Source organism: Callospermophilus lateralis, chromosome 2 (genome assembly GCF_048772815.1).
Source record: "Callospermophilus lateralis isolate mCalLat2 chromosome 2, mCalLat2.hap1, whole genome shotgun sequence".
NCBI classification, from domain to species: Eukaryota; Metazoa; Chordata; class Mammalia; order Rodentia; family Sciuridae; genus Callospermophilus; species Callospermophilus lateralis.
In genome coordinates this window covers 176,139,460-176,160,071 of record NC_135306.1, presented here as the reverse complement: position 1 = coordinate 176,160,071, position 20,612 = coordinate 176,139,460, and the positions used below count along the sequence as shown (strand labels likewise).

At 33.3% G+C, this 20,612-nt stretch overlaps 1 protein-coding gene across 2 annotated transcripts in view; it reads right to left on the bottom strand.

The window, feature by feature from the left end:
- The window catches only part of Mettl15 (methyltransferase 15, mitochondrial 12S rRNA N4-cytidine), a 220,074-nt gene that overhangs the window by 107,450 nt on the left and 92,012 nt on the right, over window positions 1-20,612 (bottom strand). For both annotated transcript variants that reach the window (XM_076846996.2, XM_076846995.2), the window contains exon 4: window positions 11,017-11,153. In XM_076846996.2, the coding sequence (XP_076703111.1) occupies window positions 11,017-11,153 (137 nt within the window). The remainder of the gene's footprint in view (window positions 1-11,016; window positions 11,154-20,612) is intronic.

The following is a 20,612-nucleotide window of genomic DNA, read 5'->3' as shown; positions in this document are numbered from 1 at the left end:
ATGAAAAAATGCTCACCATCTCTAGCAGTCAGAGAAATGCAAATCAAAACCACCCTAAGATACCATCTCACTCCAGTAAGATTGGCAGCCATTAGGAAGTCAAACAACAACAAGTGCTGGCGAGGATGTGGGGAAAAGGATACACTTGTTCATTGTTGGTGGGACTGCAAATTGGTGCAGCCAATCTGGAAAGCAGTATGGAGATTTCTTGGAAAGTTGGGAATGGAACCACCATTTGACCCAGATATTCCCCTTCTCAGTCTATTCCCTAAAGACCTAAAAAGAGCATGCTACAGGGACACTGCTACATCGATGTTCATAGCAGCACAATTCACAATAGCAAGACTGTGGAACCAACCTAGATGCCCTTCAATAGATGAATGGATAAAAAAATGTGGCATTTATACACAATGGAGTATTAGGAGTATTACTCTGCATTAAAAAATGACAAAATCATAGAATTTGGAGGGAAATGGATGGCATTAGAGCAGATTATGCTAAGTGAAGCCAGCCAATCCCTAAAAAACAAATGCCAAATGTCTTCTTTGATATAAGGAGAGTAACTAAGAACAGAGTAGGGAGGAAGAGCATGAGAAGAAGATTAACATTAAACAGGGATGAGAGGTGGGAGGGAAAGAGAGGGAGAGGGGAAATTGCATGGAAATGGAAGGAGACCCTCAGGGTTATACAAATTACATACAAGAGGAAGCGAGGGGAAAGGGAAAAATAATACAAGGGGGAGATATGAACTGCAGTAGAGGGGGTAGAGAGAGAAGAGGGGAGGGGAGAGGAGGGGAGGGGGGATGGTAAAGGATAGGAAAGGCAGCAGAATACAACAGACACTAGTATGGCAATATATAAATCAATGGAAGTGTAACTGATGTGATTCTGCAATCTGTATACGGGGTAAAAATGGGAGTTCATAACCCACTTGAATCAAAGTGTGAAATATGATATATCAAGAACTATGTAATGTTTTGAACAACCAACAATAAAAAAAAAGAAAATGGGAAAAAAACAAAAAAAAAAGAAAGTTCAAAGCAATATATATATACAATGATATACTGACAATTACAGCATAAATAAATATATAAAATCATCAATGCTGATTAAAATATGTAACGTGGTGGAATTATGGGTATCTTTAATTTTTCTTTATATTTTATATTATAAATTTACCCCAGTGAACATATCTTCTTAAACTGTTCAGGATTACAGCTTATTATATTGGTATAATCTGCTTAAATTTTAGTGAAATGATGGAATCAGTTATTATTTTATTTTTATCTTTGTACATGTCTGTTTGCTCAAACATGGTATATAGCCATACATACTGTCACTCAAGGCAGAATAAAAACAAAATGTGTTTTTTACAAATTGCCTTCCAACATTCATCTTCCATTAAGTTCAACGTCAACCAATAGCCATATGCTCCAATTTACATGTATTTCCTTCTATGTAATCTTCAAAGGCAATGAGGTAAAATTTGTTTTTAAACAATTCTTTATCTTTTCTGAAAAAGTTAAAATGGGTTAACCAAAAACTCAGTCTTCCTTACCATCAATTGCTATTTTTTCTGTGAAAATATTAGTTTGGATTTTTGACTGATGTTTGACAAAGTAAAGAACATGAAATTTTTAGAATAAACTACTGGGGTTTTTTTAAAGGATGAATATTTATTTATTTATTTACTTACTTACTTACTTATTTTTGTGATTCTTGGAATTGAATCCAAGGCCGTGTGCATTCAAGTCAAGCACTCAATCAACTGAGCTATATATCCCTATTCCTAAATCCCTGTTTTACACTAAGAAGAGAACAAACAAATGAAAAGAGGAAATTACTACATTTTCACACAAAATGGCCATGCTGTTGAATGAACAATGAGTTCCAAAAGATATCAAGGTGGAGATTAAAAAATTCTTAGAGGTAAATGAGAACACTGATACAACATATGGAAATCTCTGGGACACTATGAAGGCAGTTCTAACAGAAAAGTTCATTTCTTCAAAGAAGAAAAAGTCAGCAAATAAATGACCTAACATTACATCTTAAAACCCTAGAAAGAGAAGAACAAATCAACCCCCAAAACAGTAGAAGACAGGAAATAATTAAAATCAGAGCTGAAATCAATGAAACTATACTAAAAGTAACAATTGAGAAAACTGACAGAAAAAAAAGTTGGTTCTTTGAAAAAAAAAAAATAAAATTGATAAACCATTAGCCGTGCTAACAAAGAAAAGAAAAGAGAAAACTCAAATTACTCACATCCATGATGAAAAAGGAAATATTATGATGGACACTACAAAAACACAGAAGATAAGTAAAATTATTTTGAAAATTTGTACTCCCATAAAATAGAAAATATCGAAGGAATTGACAAATCTGTAGAGCCGTATGACATACCTCAACTAAATCAGGATGTTATAAACAATTTAGATCAATAGAGGACACCATCAGAAGACTACCAACCAAGAAAAGCCAAGGACCGGATGGATACACAGCCAAGTTCTATAAGACCTTTAAAGAAAAACTAACACCGATACTTCTCAAACTAAACACATTCTATAAGGCCAATATCACCCTGACTCCAAAACCAGACAAAGACACATCAAAGAAAGAAAACTTCAGATCAAATAGCTCCAATGAATATAGATGCAAAAATTCTCAATAAAATTCTGGCAAATCGAATACAAAAACATATCAAAAAGATAGTATATCACAATCAAGAAGATTCATCCCAGAAATGCAAAGCTGGTTCAACATAGGGAAATCAATAAATGTAATTCCTCACATCAACAGACTCAAAGATAAAAATCATATCATCATCTCAATAGATGCTGAGAAAGCATTTAATAAAATACAGCATCCCTTCATGTTCAAAATGATTGAAAAACTAAGGATAACAGAAACATACTTCAACACTGTAAAGGCTATCAATGCTAAGCCCCAGGCCAACATCATTCTAAATGGAGAAAAATTGAAAGCATTCCCTCTAAAAACTGGAACAAGACAGGGATGCCCTTTATCACCCCTTCTATATAACATAGTTCTTGAAACTCTAGCCAGAACAATCGAACAGATGAAAGAAATTAAAGGGATATTATCATGGAAAGAAAAACTCAAATTATCACTATTTGCACGTGTACCCATCCATACCTAGAAGACCCAAAACATGCCGCCAGAAATCTCCTAAAACTAATAAATGAACTCAGTGAAGTACCTGGATATAAAATCAACACCCATAAATTAAAGGCATTTCTGTATATCAGTGACAAATCCGCTGAAAGTGAAACCAGAAACTCCCCCCCCCAAAAAAAACACAATACAATAAAATACTTGGCAATCAACTAAACAAAAGAGGTGAAATATCTCTACAAGGAGATTATCGAATGCTAAAGAAAGAAATTAAAGATCTTAGAAGATGGAAAGATCTACATTGCTCTTGGATAGGCAAAATTAAAATTAATATTGTCAAAAGACCCATTCTACCAAAAGCACTAAACAGATTTAATGCAATCCCAATCAAAATCCCAATGACATTCCTCATAAAAATAGAAAAAGCAATCATGAAATTCAGCTGGAAAAATTAGAGACCCAGAATAGCAAAAGCAATTCTTAGCAAGAAAAGTAAAGCAGGTGGCATCATTATACCAGACCTTAAACTATACTACAGAGCAAAATTAACAAAAACAGCATGGTAGTGGCACCAAAACAGACTGGTAGACCAATAGTACAGAATAGAGGACACAAAGACTGACCCACAAAACAACAATTATCTTATATTAGACAAATGTGCCAAGAACATGCATTGGAGAAAAGATAGTCTCTTCAACAAATGGTGCTGGGAAAACTGGAAATCCAAATGCAAAAAAATGAAAATTAAACCCCTATCTCTCACTATGCTCAAAACTAAACTCAAAATGGATCAAGGACTTACAAGTAAAACCAGAGACCCTGCATCTAATAGAAGAAAAAGTAGGCACTACTCTTTATCATAAGGGCCCCAACTTCCTTCATAAGGCCCCAAATTCCTTAATAAGACTCCTGTGGAGTAAGAATTAAAATCAAGAATCAATAATTGGGATGGACTCAAACTAAAAAGATTCTTCTCAGCAAAAGAAACAATCTGTGAGGTGAATAGAGAGCCTACATCTTGGGAGCAAATCTTTACTCCTACACATCAGACAGAGCACTAATCTGTAGGGTTTATAAAGAATTCAAAAACTAATCACAAAAAAAAAGAAAAGAAATAACCCAATCAATAAAAGGGCTAAGGACCTGAACAGACACTTCTCAGAAGAGGATATACAATCAATCAACAAATATATGATATATATATAGGCACACTGATACGTTGGTGATAGGACTACAAATTGGTGCAACCAATCTGGAAAGCAGCAGTAAGGAGAATTCTTGGAAAACTGGGAATGAAACCACCATTTGACCCAGCTATCCCTCTCCTCGGTGGATACCCAAAGGACTTAAAAACAGCATACTACAGGGCACAGCCATATCAATCTTTATTGCAGTACAATTCACAGTAGCTAAATTATGGAACCAACCCCAATGCCCTTCAGTAGGTAAATGAATAGGGAAACTTTGGTATATATACACAATGAAACACTACTCAGCATTAGAAGAGAATAAAATCATGGCATTTGCAGGTAAACGGATGAAATTGGAAAATATAATGGTAAATGAGGCAAGACAAATCCAAAAAACCAAAGCCCAAAAGTTTTCTTTGATATGAGGATATAGCCGCATAAGGTGTTTAGGGTGAACATTGGAGAAATGGAAGAACTTTAGATAGGGCAAAAGGGAGGAAGGGGAAAAGAGGGGTCAAGGGGGAAGAATGATGGTGGAATAAGGTAGACATCATTACCCTAAGTACACATATAAGACATGAATGTTGTGAAAATACTTAGCGTACAACCAGTGTCTTAAAAATTATGCTCTATATGTGTAATATGAAATGAATTGCATTCTACCATCATGTATAACAAATAAGAAATTTTTTTAAAAAAAGCTTTATTTCCTTTCCCTGGACCTCCCTGAACTAGTAACACTATCTTTTTCAAGTTCTGCAAAATTACATATATAAATAATGCTTACACAAAGTTTGTGGAGAGGTTTTGTTTAAACATTGATTCTTTCATTGAGATAAGACAGATTCTAAGCATATCATATACTTTTAACATTAAAAATATTTACTAAAAATGAACAGGTATCCTTTTCTCTCATATCTTCATTAGCAATGTTATGTTTTTCCAGGATATTATACCATTATTATTTTAATTCTATTTCTCTTCTTAACTGCTGAGTTGGAGTACTTTATCAACTCTTCTATGAATCACACTTTTATGGACAAAAATATTTTGTCCATTTTTAATATTAGATTTTGTGATCTTATCAATTTTGTAAGAATTCATGCTATATGATATAAATCATTCTATTTTGATAATCCTTCTATATTACTCATTTTTCCTTTCCAAGTTCACTGAAAACTACCAAACTATTTTTGCCATTTTAAAGAATTTTTCCAATCAGATATTTCTATTATTTATAGATTTATGATTTCCAATCTTGATTAAGGAAGTTCCTACCATTGATTATGTATATATTCTCCTCAGTTGGGTGTGGAAGGTGTTTGCATGTGGAGTATTTGGGATTGAACCTGGGCAGGAGGGGGGATTCTACCTCTGAACTATAGCCCCAACCATTTTTAAAATTTCATTTTGAGACAGGATCTTGCTAAACTGCCAGGGTTAGCATCAAATTTGCAATCCTCCTGCCTTAGCCTCCAGAATTACTAAAACTCCAGGTGTTCACCAATATCCCCAGACCTTCTGTTTCCTGATAGGAATTTTGTTTGAAAATTTTCATATATTTTAACTCCATCTGAAAATAATTTGGGAATTTAATTTAAAATAAAAAAGAGTTTTATTTTTTTGCATGTCAGTACGATTTATTGAATAACACTATTCACTCAATGAATTAAATTATCTTTTGTATTCTACTAAATTTCTTTATTTAGCAGACTCTACTTCTGGATTCTTTCTCCACTAATCTACTTCCCTATTCTAATGCCAATAACATATTGATTTCTTTATACAGATTTTACAGTATGATCTGACATCTGATAAGGCAAGTTTCCTCTCTCTCTCTTTTTTTTTAATTCAGAAACATCTTGTCACTTTTGTCCCCTGTAAACTTAATAAACAAACATCAGGTAAGATGATATAAATTGTTTCCTAGAAGTGCATTACATATGTACATAAATTTTGAGAGAATTGACTTTTTAAAATAAAATTAATTCTACATCCAAACAAATATGTCTTAACTTTTGTTGAGATCTTGTTTTATGCTCTTCATTAAGTTATGTACTTTTCCTTTCATTTGGAACTCTGCCCTCTATTATTAAATATATTATTAGCTATGTTTTATGCAGTTTTAGGTACATGGAGAATTTTTCTCCCATTTCCCTTTCTAGATATTTCCATATGAATGGAGTAAATATTGTTTATCATATCATCCCATTAATTTTATGAATCCTTTTTTTTTTTTTTTTTGGTACTGGGGATTAAACTGAGGGGCACTTCACACTGAGCCACATCTTAGCCCATTTTGTTTTTTATTTTGACAGGGTCTCATCAAGTTGCTTAGGGTCTTGCAAAGTTGCTGAGGCTTGGACTCAAACTTGTGATCCTCCTGGCTCAGCCTTCTGAGCCACTGGGATTACAGGCATGTGCCAGGCAAGGCCTAATTTGACAAGACTTTTGGGTATTTAACTGTTCAATCAAATCATTAAAATAAAGAGGATATTTTTACCATTTCATATTTTCTTAATTACAATAGTCAGACATTCCAATAATATTGAATACTAATTCCTAATGAAGTTAAATCTACTTACACCTGAATTTTTAATTAAATAGTATTTAATAACATTCTAAGTTTTAGAAAAATAATTGTTGTTTGTTCTTAGTTAAGATGATATTTTACATTTAAATAGTTTCCTTATGTTCTTAGAAATTTTGAATAGAAATAGCTAGGTGATTATTATCATGATCATCAACCTATCATTGATTAGAAAGAAACTTACATGGAAATGGAATCATTCCTGTCTTCCTAAAATAAACTTAATTAAGCCATAGATATTATAGGCAATATTTTTTAATTAAATAATGTGTGAATTAGATATACTAGTATTTCCTTTTCAATTTTTTCATTTATATACTTCAGTGAGGTTAAACTTTTTTCTTTTTTAAAATTTTATTCTTTAATTTGTTCTAATTAGTTACACATGACAATAGAATGCATTTTGACAGATTGTACACAATTGGATCACCACTTTTTCTTCTGGCTGAACACACTGGTAGTGTTAACAGACATGTACATAGGGTAATAATGTCCATCTCATTCCACCATTCATTCCATCCCTACAACCCCACCCTTCCCCTCATTCCGTCTGCACAATACAAAGTTCCTTCATTCTTCCCCACCCTACTGCCCCATTATGGATCAGCATCCAATTATCAGAGAAAACATTTGGTTTTTGGCTTTTTGGGTTTGGCTTATTTCACTTAGCATAATATTCTCCAGCTCTATCCATTTACCTACAAATGCCATAATTTTGTTCTTCTTTAAGGCTGAGTAATATTCCATTGTGTATATGTACCACATTTTCATCCATTGATCTGTTGAAGGACATCAAAATTTAGCTTTTTTTGAATTGAGCTACTATAACATTGATGTGGTTGCATCACTCTAGCATGCTAATTTTAAGTCCTTTGGGTGTAAACCAAGGAGTGGAATAACTGGGTCAAATGGTGGTTCCATTCAAAGTTTTCTGAGGAATCTCCATATTGCTTTCCATAATGGTTGCACCAATTTGACGTCCCAGTAGCAATGTATGAGTGTATCTTTTTCACTACCTCTTCGCCAACACATTGTTTCTTGTATTCTTGATAATTGCCATTATGATTCCTCTTTCTATCAGAATTTAGTATTAAACTATGCTAGATGAATAAAATGAACTGGAAAAAAACCTTCAATATTTATCCATTTTCAGGACCAGTGAAAAAAAATTATTATCTCCTTAATTTTTTAAAAGATAATTGTAAGCCACTTTGGTCAGGATGCATTATTTACCTTTCTAAGGTCTTTTATAGTAACGACCTTTTCAAGTTTTATACTAATTGAGTCAGTTATAATAATCTAAATTTGATAGGATATTCTTTTCATGTAAGTTTTATAAGTCAAAAATTCTGATTATGATTAGCTTATCTAAGGTCTATTGTGGTCTTTTCTCTTACTCTTAATCATACATTTTGTTCAAATTATCAGGCTCAAGGTGGATTTTGCAATTTTGCAGAGTGATCTCTTATGATTTTCTTAATTTTTCTATTTTTTTGTTGTTTTTATTTTCATTTTTATTGGTTGTCCTTTACCTAACTTATTTTGTTTGGAAAAGGAATAATATTTTCAGCGAAGTAAAAAAGTCTTCATATTTAAGTTCAGGTAGTATAATTTTAATAAAGTGAGATTATTAGGCTAGGGATCAGAATATGTACTCCAAGTTGGTCCCCATTCAGTCATGTGTGCTTTTTAGCAAAGCATTTTATCTGTGCCACGAATAGTTTCCACATCTGCACAATTAAAAAAGGCGTGCACAACCTGAAGGTTTTTGTTAGGTACAAAAAAAAATTACACCTGCTAATCTGTAAGTTAAGGTTATCTTGAAAGGTAAAACAAGATCTTCAAGAAAACACATCTAAGTTACACTGCAGAAAACTGAGAAATATCTTAAAAATTTCTAAAAAATGTCCCATGTTGTTAAATAACATTCTCATATTTTGGGGAGAAAAGAAATAGCCTATGGTCAAAAGATAGGTTTCAGGGACTTATGTCAAACAAACTACAAAACCTGTGATTTTTCAATGAAAAGCCTATGCATTTTATTTATATTTTCATTTGGACATGTAGTCTTATTCATTAGATATGCAAAGTGTCTGGGATACAAGAGTGAAATTCAACTTTCTACCTTTGGTCTCTGATTAAATTTTTCCATGGTCATATGGTTTTCATACAATATAGCATACAGATTTTAATTCCTAATTAAAACTTTTTCATCACAGATTACTCATTAAGATAATTCAGAATTTAGAAACTTCTATACTGATAGCTTTTCTGACAAAAGGATAAATCATTCTAAGTTTGGCTTTGAATTTCAGAAAGAATTCAGAGAAAACAAATATGTTGCTTTATATGAGCTCTGTATAGGTTCTACAGATTTTTTCACTGACTTATATACTCTGATGATTTCTTTAAATTTTTGGGAAGTAACATGTAAAAATCCTTAATTTTTTGTTTTTTTTCTAAAGAGGTTTCTACATGTTGCCCAGGCAGGCCTTGATTTCCTGATGTATGTCACCACACCTGCCAAACAAAAACTTTTTTTGATGAAGAGTTATTTGTCCTAATATTATTTGTGGATGGATTATAATATATCTTCCATTTTATAACCAGAATCTATTTATTTATTTATCTATCTATCTATTTATTTATTTATTTAATGGAGGGGTATCAGGGATTGAACTCAGGGACACCCAACCTAGGAGCCACATCCCCAGCACTATTTTGTATTTAGAGACAGAGGTCTCACTGAGTTGCTTAGCGCATCACTTGCTGAGACTGGCTTTAAACTTGGGATCCTGCTGCCTTAGCCTGCTGAGCCACTGGGTTTACAGGCATGCCCCACCATGCTCAGCAGTATTTATTTTTTATTGGTTCTTTTTAGTTATATATAACAGTAAGATTCATTTTGAGATAATTATAAAAGCATGGAATATAATTTGTTCTAATTGAGACTCAATACTTCCACTTTCCCTACCCTTGTACCCTTTCTGCTATTTACATATACATACCATACATATATGTATATATCTTGTGGATGTGGATGATTGTGAGATTCACTCTAGTATATTCATATATCTATATATAAAAGTTAAGTCAGATTCATTCACTTTATTTCCATATCTAACCTACCCCTCCTTCCTTCCATTCCTCTTTGTCTAATCCACTGATCTTTTTTCCATTCTTTTTTATCCTCCACCCCCTTATTTTGAATGAGCTTCTGTATATCAAAGAAAAGATTAGTCCTCTGACTTTTCAAGGCTGGCGTATTTCACTTAGCATTATAAGTCTCCAATTCCATCCATCATTACAGACATAAGTAACAAAGTCATTCTTCTTTACACCTGAATAATACTGCATTGTGTATACATACCACATTTTCTTTACCCATTTGTTTGTTGAAGGGCAGTTATGTTTGTTACATAGATTGGCTATTATCAAATGTTTTGCTATAAACATTGACATGGCCAGATCACTGTAGTATGCTGTTTTAAAATCATTAAATATATACTGAGAAGTAGGATAGCTAAAACATAAGGTGGTTCTATTCCAAGTTTTTTCACGAATTTCCATACTGCTTTCCAGACTGCTTGCACCAATTTATAATACCACCAGCAATGTTTGAGTTTACCTTTCTGCCCACATCCTAGCAAATATTTATTGTTACTTGTATTTTTGATAATTGCCATTTTGACTGGAGTGAGATGAAATATCAATGTAGTTTTAATTTGCATTTCTCTAATTGCTACAGGTATTGAACACTGTTTCATATATTTGTGGTCTACTTGTATTTCTTTTTTTGAGATCTGTCTTTTTAATTCCTTTGCCCATTTGTGGAATGGGTTATTTGTTTTTTGCTGTTAAGTTTTTGAGTTCTTTGTATATCCTGTATCTATTCTTAAGGTTCAGAAAATGATAAGGTGATATTCCTTTAAGTGGCACTAAAAATATTATTATATTAACTCTTCTGGGGGGAAAATGAGGAATTATTAGTGGAGTAAAATATAATATCATAAAAGATAGTACAAATTCCAACATGGTAAACCAAGCTATGGAAAACTCAATACCATAATTAAATAAATATGCAAGAGTACTACTTACGGATATAATTCTGAAAGCTGTTCAGCTATGGCATAAGCTGTTGGGTCTCTGTCTAAGGCATACAGAGTAATATCTGATTCCTTCTGAAGAATGGCTCTTGTGTGGCCTCCTGAACCAAATGTCATATCTAGAAAAACCTATCCAAGAAAGAAAAAAAAAATTACCACTTAAAATAAATATAAGTAATTCTGGTTATCTATGTTAATTTCTTTTCTTTTATTTTTTGGTGTAAAACAAATTGTATTATTTATTTATTCTTTTTTAAAATAAATGACAGCAGAATACATTATAATTCTTATTATACATATACAGCACAATTTTTCATATCTCTGATTGTATATAAAGTATGTTGACACCAATTCATGTCTTCATACATGAACTTTGGATAATGATGTCCATCACATTCCATCATCCTTGCTAATCCCCTGCCCCCCATTCTCTCGCTCCTACCCCTCTGCCCTATCTAGAATTCATCTATTCCTCCCATGCTACCCCTCCCTACCCCACTATGTGTCAGCCTCCTTATATCAGAGAAAACATTTGCCATTTGTTTTGGGGGGATTGGCTAACTTCACTTAGCATTATCTTCTCCAACGCCATCCCTTTACCTGCAAATGCCATGATTTTATTCTCTTTTATTGCTGAGTAAAATTCCATTTTGTATATATGCCACATTTTTTTATCCATTCATCCGCTGAAGGGTATCTATTGGTTCCACAGTTTAGCTATTTTGGTGAACTCTGCTGCTATAAACATTGATGTGGCTGTGTCCCTGTAATATGCTGTTTTTAAGACTTTTGGGTATAGACTAAGGAGAGGGACAGCTGGATCAAATGGTGGTTCCATTCCCAGATTTTCAAGGAATCTCTATACTGCTTTCCATATTGGCTGCATCAATTTGCAGTCCCACCAGCAATGTATGAGTATACCTTTTCCCCCACATCCTCGCCAACACTTATTGTTGTTTGTCTTCATAATAGCTGCCATTCTGGCAGAAGTGAGAAGATATCCTAGGAATTAAACCAGAGACTCTGCATCTAATAGAAGAAAAAGTAGGCCCTAATCTTCATCATGTGGGATTAGACTCCTATAGTGCTAGAATTAAAACTAAGAATCAATAAATAGAATGGAATCAAACTAAAAAGTTTCTTCTCAGCAAAATAAACAATCTCTGAGGTGAATAGAGAGCCTATATCCTGGGAGCAAATTTTTACCCCTCACACATCATATAGAGCACTAATCTCTAGGGCATATAACGAACTCAAAAAACCTAAATACCAAAAAACCAAATAACCCAATCAACAAATGGGCCAAGGACCTGAACAGACACTTCTCAGAAGAGGATATACAATAAATCAACAAATATATAAAAAAATGTTCATCATCTGTAGCAATTAGAGAAATGAAAATCATCTACCTTAATTTCTAGAAGCCCATAATAATAATTTGCAGAGACCAGAGCAAATGGAAAAAAAAATTTTTTTTGCCTAGAGTCAAATTCTAACATTTGTTTTCAAATTGTGTGAATATTTTTCCGGTAATTTCTCCTGTTATCTACCATCTTTAACAATATTCCCCAATATACTGAATGAGTAACAAATGTACATACACCGATATGCTAGGACAAAAATATCGTGGTGCATAGTGGATTTGGAAATAATGGCTATCAAATCCACATTCACTTTATAGCATGCATTTTTAAATTAGAGCTTTATAGTTATACAAAATAGTTGGGTTCACCCCAACAAACTCATACATGCATGGATTTTTCATTCAGTTCATGATCCCCACTCATCCCTCCTCCTTTTCCTTCAAATCCTCTCTTACCTCTCTCATATTCCTTCCTCTACTTTGCTAGACTTCCCTTTCTCATTATTTGTTTATATTTGATTGGTTCTTTCTACCTACATATAAAGATGAAGTTCCCTGTGGTATGTTTATATATGCACACATCATGATTTTTCAAGAATTCATTATACATTACCTCCCCTTCCCATCCCTAGAGGTGAATTTTTTATATATGCTATCTGGCTCAATTATGAGTGATCAATCTAAAAAACTGATCAGAGTATCAGTGCTGGTTCTTTCTTTTTCTCTCACTTTCTCCTCCCCCTATTCTTTGTTGTTAGTTAACTAAATAACAATAATCCAAATCATATAAAGAGTTCTCAAAGTGCCTCAATGTTTTATACTAAAGACAATAATTTGACAACTGAATGAGTGCAGTGACTATGAAAATACACCCCTCGCATCTCTACCAGGGAAGTGGTTTTCTGAGTCTGTATGTGTCTGTCTGTCTGAGCTGACTCTTGAGTATTTTTATTATTATTATTTATTCTATATATTTATTCTATATAGCAGAATGCATTATAATTCACATTATACATATAGAGCACAATTTTTCATATCTCTGTACACAAATTAGAGTCACACCATTTGTATCTTCATACATGTACTTAGGGTAATGATGTCCATCTCATTCCACTGCCTTTCATACTTCCATACCCCCTTCCTCCCAACCCCTTGCTCTATCTAGAGTTCGTCTAATCCTCCCATGGTATCCTATCCACCCCATTATGAATCAGCATCCTTATATCTCAGAACACATTTGGCATTTTGTTTGGGGGGACTGGCTAACTTCATTTATCATTATATTCTCCAACTCCATCCATTTACCTGCAAATGACATGATTTTATTCTCTTTTAATGCTGAATAGTATTCTGTTGTGTATATATACCACATTTTCTTTATCCATTCATCAACTGAAGGGCATCTGGGTTGGTTCCACAGTTTAGCTATAATTCTTTTTAATGCTTTCCAGCACTCAGCTGGAAAATCCAATAATTTCTTGTCATTGGAAATACCTTAAAATTAGTGTGGTTTATTTTATTTTATTTTCTCTAAGTCTTCATATGAAGATTAAAGATATCCGAGAGAAAAATAAATAACCAAAAGAATAAATGAGAATGAATGTAACTAACAATAAGTAATTAAAGGATAAATCAAATATAACCTGAGAAATAGAAAATTTAACAAATATAACCTAGAAAAAGCTCAAAGTTTTTTAAGAAAAAACACATGAGGCAAATTCTGTTTGACACTAAATAATTTCTTTGAAAAACATGATGTGAAGTCAAAATTCCAGTGTCTTCAGATTTTTCCCAATGTTTAAAAAGAAAAAGAGGATGAAGAAGGAAAGAAAATCATTTCCACCTACTTAAATGGGAAGATAACATATAATAACTCATCTAAACCAAGACATAGTAGAGAGTAAAGAATTTTCCAATAATACTTTTGCCAGGGCAAAAGAATATAGTATATATGAGAGCATATTTTAAAATATTTGGCTCATTCAAGATACATAATACAGTTAACTGAATTTGAATCTATTTCTAAGTTATTTTATTTGGCCATACTCCGAAGAAAATAGATCTCTGTTAAGCAAGAAACCGGATCTTAATGATAAGAAACACATGTGTGTATAAGGTAGTCAACTGTGACTGATTTGGAAGTCAAGATATTATCCGCACATCCCTTCAAAGTTATGGCCTTAGTTGAAAGGACCCTTTCAATAAACTTCACATATATCCTGAACATAAAAATACCTATGTCTATCAGCCAGACTTAAAATATTTAAACACACAGACTCACATACACACACACTGAATTTCACATGTATAATGAAAAAAGAGAAATTCCTATATTGGATTTGAATATTTCTGTTCTTTTAATATTATACTTTAGTTTATAGAGCATGTTCAGAGACAGGGCACAAAGACATTTTGATTTGGGGACATCTATTTACCAGTCTGAATGCTGTCCTCTGATCAAGTAGCCTGCTATTGAAACAATAATATGAGAATCAAAATTGAGAAGAGAATGGAAATATAATATACAAGAGACATAAATGTGAGAAAAATGTACAAGCATTACTTTTTAATACTTTCAGATTTTTACTAAAACTTAATCTTATACTTTATCACTATCAGCATAAAAGCCATGGCTACTTACAGTAGTTTTAGGTGAACACAATATCTTTATTTTACATTTATGTGGTGCTGAGGATCGAACCCAGTGCCTCATACATGGTAGGAGAGCACTCTACCAATGAGTCAAAATCCTAGTCTTCACAATTTAAAGAGTAACTTTATATTTATGAGAGTACATGCATAAATCTCAAGATCAAACACACTTTTTCCAGTTTGTATACATACTTCAGGAATCTATGAGTAGGTAAAACCCATATAACCTATTTACCTCAGTTTTAAAATTTGTGAGTTCAGCATAATTAAAACAAATAATTTCTTTCTTTTTTATTGTCATATCTTTCCTTTAGTTTTTTTTATTTATGTATGATAGCAGAATACATTAAAATTCTTATTATACATGGAGAGCACAATTTTTCATATCTCTAGTTGTATACAAAGTATATTCACACCAATTCGTGTCTTCATACATGTACTTTGGATAATAATGTTCATCACATTCCACCATCATTTCTAACCTCATTCCCCTCCCTTCCTCTCCCCCCCCCACACTGCCCTATCTAGAGTTTGTCTATTCCTCCCATGCTCCCCCTCCCTACCCCACTATGAATCAGCCTCCTTATATCAGAGAAAATATTCAGCATTTACTTTTTGGGATTGGCTTAACTTCACTTAGCATTATCTTCTCTAACTCCATCCATTTACCTGCAAGTACCATGATTTTATTCTCTTTTATTGCTGAGTAGTATTCCATTGTGTACATTTACCATATTTTTTTATCCATGATATACAATCAATCAAAAAATATATAAAAAAAATGTTCATCATCGCTAGCAATTAGAGAAATGCAAGTCAAAACTACTGTAAGATTTCATCTAACTCCAGTCATAATGGCAGCTATTATGAATACAAACAACAGTAAGTGTTGGAGAAGATGTGGGGAAAAGGTACACTCATACATTGCTAGTGGAACTGCAAATTGGTGCAGCCAATATGGAAAGCAGTATGGAGAATCACTGGAAAACTGAGAATGGAATCACCATTTGACCCAGCTACCCTCTCCTAGGTCTATACCCAAAGGACTTAAAAACAGCAAACTACAGGGACACAGCCACATCAGTGTTTACAGCAGCAAAATTCACAATAGCTGTGGAACCAACCTAAATGCCCTTCAATAGAATTTGTTTCTTTATATGGCACCAAATCTTGATATAATCTTAGATTTAAATCAGGAGTATATAAAATAAAACAATTTGCATGATTGCCTTATTCCAATCCAAGAAAAGCCCAACCAATATATAAAAAGAAAAATTTCCCTCATTAAAAATATTCTGAAAAATATCAGAGATTATAATTGTAACTTATATGAATTTTTTAAATATATCATGATTATGCCCTTGAAGGAGTATTGACAATCAAGTAAGTTTCCACAGGGGGAAATATCTATTATTACCAGTCAAGTGTAATACAGAAACAAAGTAGTACTAAACAAAACTAAAAATAAACCCCACCCTGTGTCCTGGATAAATGGGTGATTGAAGACATCAACTTTCATTTTTAAAATTCTGATATGCATTGCTTATCAAATACAATAGTGCCATTTAGGTCACATGGGCACCCTGCCCCAATACCAGTACTATAATTGAAAAGGAATTCAATTAGTTTTATCCTTCTCCTGTGTCATTAATATGACAGAAGACCACTTTCTTTTTAATCTTTATAAACTGATAATTAAATAGGAAGGTGGTCAGTTTTTCGGTCTTTTTTTTTTCCTTAACAAATGCAGGGACCCTTTCCAGACTCATTCTATGAAGCTAGTATTACCCTCATATCAAAACTAAAGACACAAAAAAGGAAAGAAAACTTCAGACCAATATCCCTGATGAACATACATGTAAAAATTCTCAACAAAATTCTGGAAAATTACATAGGAAATATATTAAAAAGATAGTGAATCACAAACAGGTGGGGTTTATCATATGGAAACAAGGTTGGTTCAACATATGGAAATAAATAAAATTAATTCATCACATCAATAGACTTAAAGGCAGGAATCATATGATTATCTCAATAGAAGAAGAAAAGGCATTGAAAAAATATAGCACCACTTCATGTTCAAAACACTAGAAAAACTAGGGATAGAAGGAACATGGCTGAACATTGTAAAAGCTATATATACTAAACGGAAGCCAACAGCATTCTAAATGGATAAAAACTGAAAGCATTACCACTAAACACTGGAACAAGACAAGGATCCCCCTTTTCACCACTTTTGTTCAACATTATTCTTGAAACTCTAGCCAGAGCAACTAGACAGAAGAAAGAAATTAAAGGGATATGAACAGAAAAGAACTTAAACTATCCCTATTTGCCATCAATATGATCCCTTATTTAGACTGACTGAAAAAACTCCACCAGAAAACTTCTAGAACTCATAAACGATTTCAGCAAAATAATAGGATATAAAATTAATACACAATTACATTCCCATATATCAGTGATGAATCAACTAAAAAGAAAATTAAGAAAACTACCACATTCACAATAGCCTCAAAAAAATTAAAATATTTGAGAATCAGTATAACAAAAGAGATGAAAGCCTTCTACAATAAAAACTATAGAACACTAAAGAAAGAAATTGAAGAATATCTTAGAAGATGAAAAGAGCTCACATGTTTTTGGATAGGGAGAATTAACATTGTCAAAATGGCCATCCTAGCTGGGCATGGTGGTGCAAGCCTATAATCCCAGAGGCTCAGGAATCTGAGGCAGAAGGATCCCAAGTTCAAAGCCAGTCTCAGCAAAAGTGAGGCACTAAGCAACCCAGTGGGACCCTGTCTCTAAGTAAAATACAAAATAGGGCTGGGGATGTGGCTCAGAGGCAGAGTGCCACTGAGTTCAATCCCTGGTACTGCCCCCCCCAAAAAAAAACCATGGTCATACTACCAAAAGTGCTCTACAAATTTAATGCAATTCCAATTAAATTCCAATGACCTTCTTCATGGAAATATAGAAAGCAGTCATGAAATTCATTTGGAAAAATACTCTTATTTATTATTCAGAATAGCAAAAGCAATCCTTAGCAAGAAAAGTAAACCAGGAGGTATCACAATACCATACCTCAAATTATTCTACCAAGCTATAGTAATAAAAACAGCACGGTATTGGCACCAAAACAGACATGTAGACCAATGGTACAGAATAGAAGACACAGAGACACACCCTCATAAATACAGTTATCTAATACTAGACAAAGGCACCAAAAACATACATTGGAAAAAAGATAACATTTATAACAAATGGTACTGGGAAAACTGGAAATCCCTATGCAGCAAAATGAAATTAAACCCTTCTCGCCCTGCACAAAACTTAATTCAAAGTGGATCAAGGACTTTGGCTCTAGATCAGTGACCCTGAACCTAATAGAAAACAAGTAGGTCCCAATCTATATCATGTGAATTTAGGAAACTACTTCCTTAGACTCCTAAATTGTAAAAAATAAAATCAAGAATCAACAAATTGGATGAAATCAAACCAAAAAGCTTCTTCAGGACAAAGGAAACAATCAAGATTGTGAAGACAGCCTATAGAATGGAAATTTTTGCCAAATGCAAAAAAAAACAAACAAACAAACAAAAAAAAAACATAGCATTAATCTCCAGGATATAAAAGGAACTCAAAAAACTTAACACCTAAAAAACAAACAGCCCAATCAATGAAAAGGCAAAGGAACTGAAGAGGCACTTCACAGAAAGAGAAATATGATCAGTCTACAAATATATAAAAAAAATGTTTAACATCTATAGCAGTTAGAGAAATGCAAATCAAAAATGAGATTTCATCTTAACCCTGGCAAATTGGCAGTAATCAAGAAAATAAACAACAATAAGTGTTGGTGAAGATGTGGAGGAAAAGGTACACTCATAAATTGCTGATGGGACTACAAACTGGTGCAGACATTTTGGAAAGAAGTAAGGAGATTCCTCAGAACACTTGGAAAGGAACCACTATTTGCCCCAGTTATCCCACTCCTCAGTATATATCCAAAGGATTTAAAATCAGCATACTAAGGTAATCTGGCTACATCAATGTTTATAGCAGCTCAGTTCACAACGTCTAAGCTATGAAACCAACCTAAGTGCCCTTCAACAAATGAATGGATAAAGAAAAAGAGATATGTGCACACAATGGAATATGACTCTTAAAAAAGAATGAAATTATGGAATTTGATGGTAAATGGATGAAATTAGATGCTATCATGCTAAGTGAAAAAAACCCATCCCCCAAAATCAAAGGTTAATATGCTCTCTGATATGAATATTTTCTCTAATATGTGAAGGCTAACTCACAATAAGGGAGTGGGGGAAGAAAAGAATAGAAGTACTTTGGATTAGACAAAAGAGAATGAAGGGGAGGGTCGGGGAATGGGAATAGAAAAGATAGTAGAATGAATCGGACATTACTATTCTATGGGCATATATGATTACATGACCGATATAATTATACACCATGTACAACCAGAAGAATGAGGAGTTATTCTCCATATATGTATATATCAAAATATGTTCTAGTATCATATAAAACTAATAGGAACAAATTAAAAATAAATGAAACAAATGCACATGAACAAATACATCTGAAAGTTTCAAAGGAATCCTTCTGTGATACTCATATATACCTGTATTTCAAATGTGTCTTTAACAAAAAACATATATAAAATTCATGGTATGATCCATTGACATACTTAAATGGCAAGATAACATGTAATTAGCTTACCTGACAAAACTTATATGTGTATGTGTGTGTGTGTGTGTGTATTGTTGTTGTTGTTGTTATTGGGGATTCTACTCTGGAGCACTCAACCACTGCACCACACCTGCAGACCTATTTTCTATTTTTTAATTTAGAGCTAGGGTCTCTCTGAGTTGCTTAGGCCTCAATGTTGCTGAGGCTGGCTTTGAACTTGGGATTCTCCTGCCTTAACCTCCCAAGCCACTGGCACACCTGCAGACCTATTTTCTTTTTTTTTTTTTTTAAGAGAGAGTGAGAGAGGGAGAGAGAGAGAGAGAGAATTCTTTTACTATTTATTTTTCAGTTATCGGCGGACACAACATCTTTGTTTTGTATGTGGTGCTGAGGATCGAACCCGGGCTGCACGCACGCCAGGCGAGCGTGCCACCGCTTGAGCCACATCCCCAGCCCCTATTTTCTATTTTTTAATTTAGAGCTAGAGTCTCTCGAGTTGCTTAGGCCTCAATGTTGCTGAGGCTGGCTTTGAACTTGGGATTCTCCTGCCTTAACCTCCCAAGCCACTGGGATTATAGGCATGTACATGACTCAAACTCATATTTCATACCAAAATTTTATTCTGGTTAATTTACTTAACTACTTATATAACACTGGCCAAATAATTTAATTCTTTGAGCTTCAATGATTCATTTAAGAAGAAATAGAAATAAAATACACTTCTGTATACCTAATAGATATTTATAAAGGTTACCTATAACCAAAAAGCATATGTTATTAAATTTTAGATATATGAAAATTCAGATTACACTAAGCTAGGAGGAGGCAAATGCAGGAATTGAATATAGCTGGATCTGGCTCTA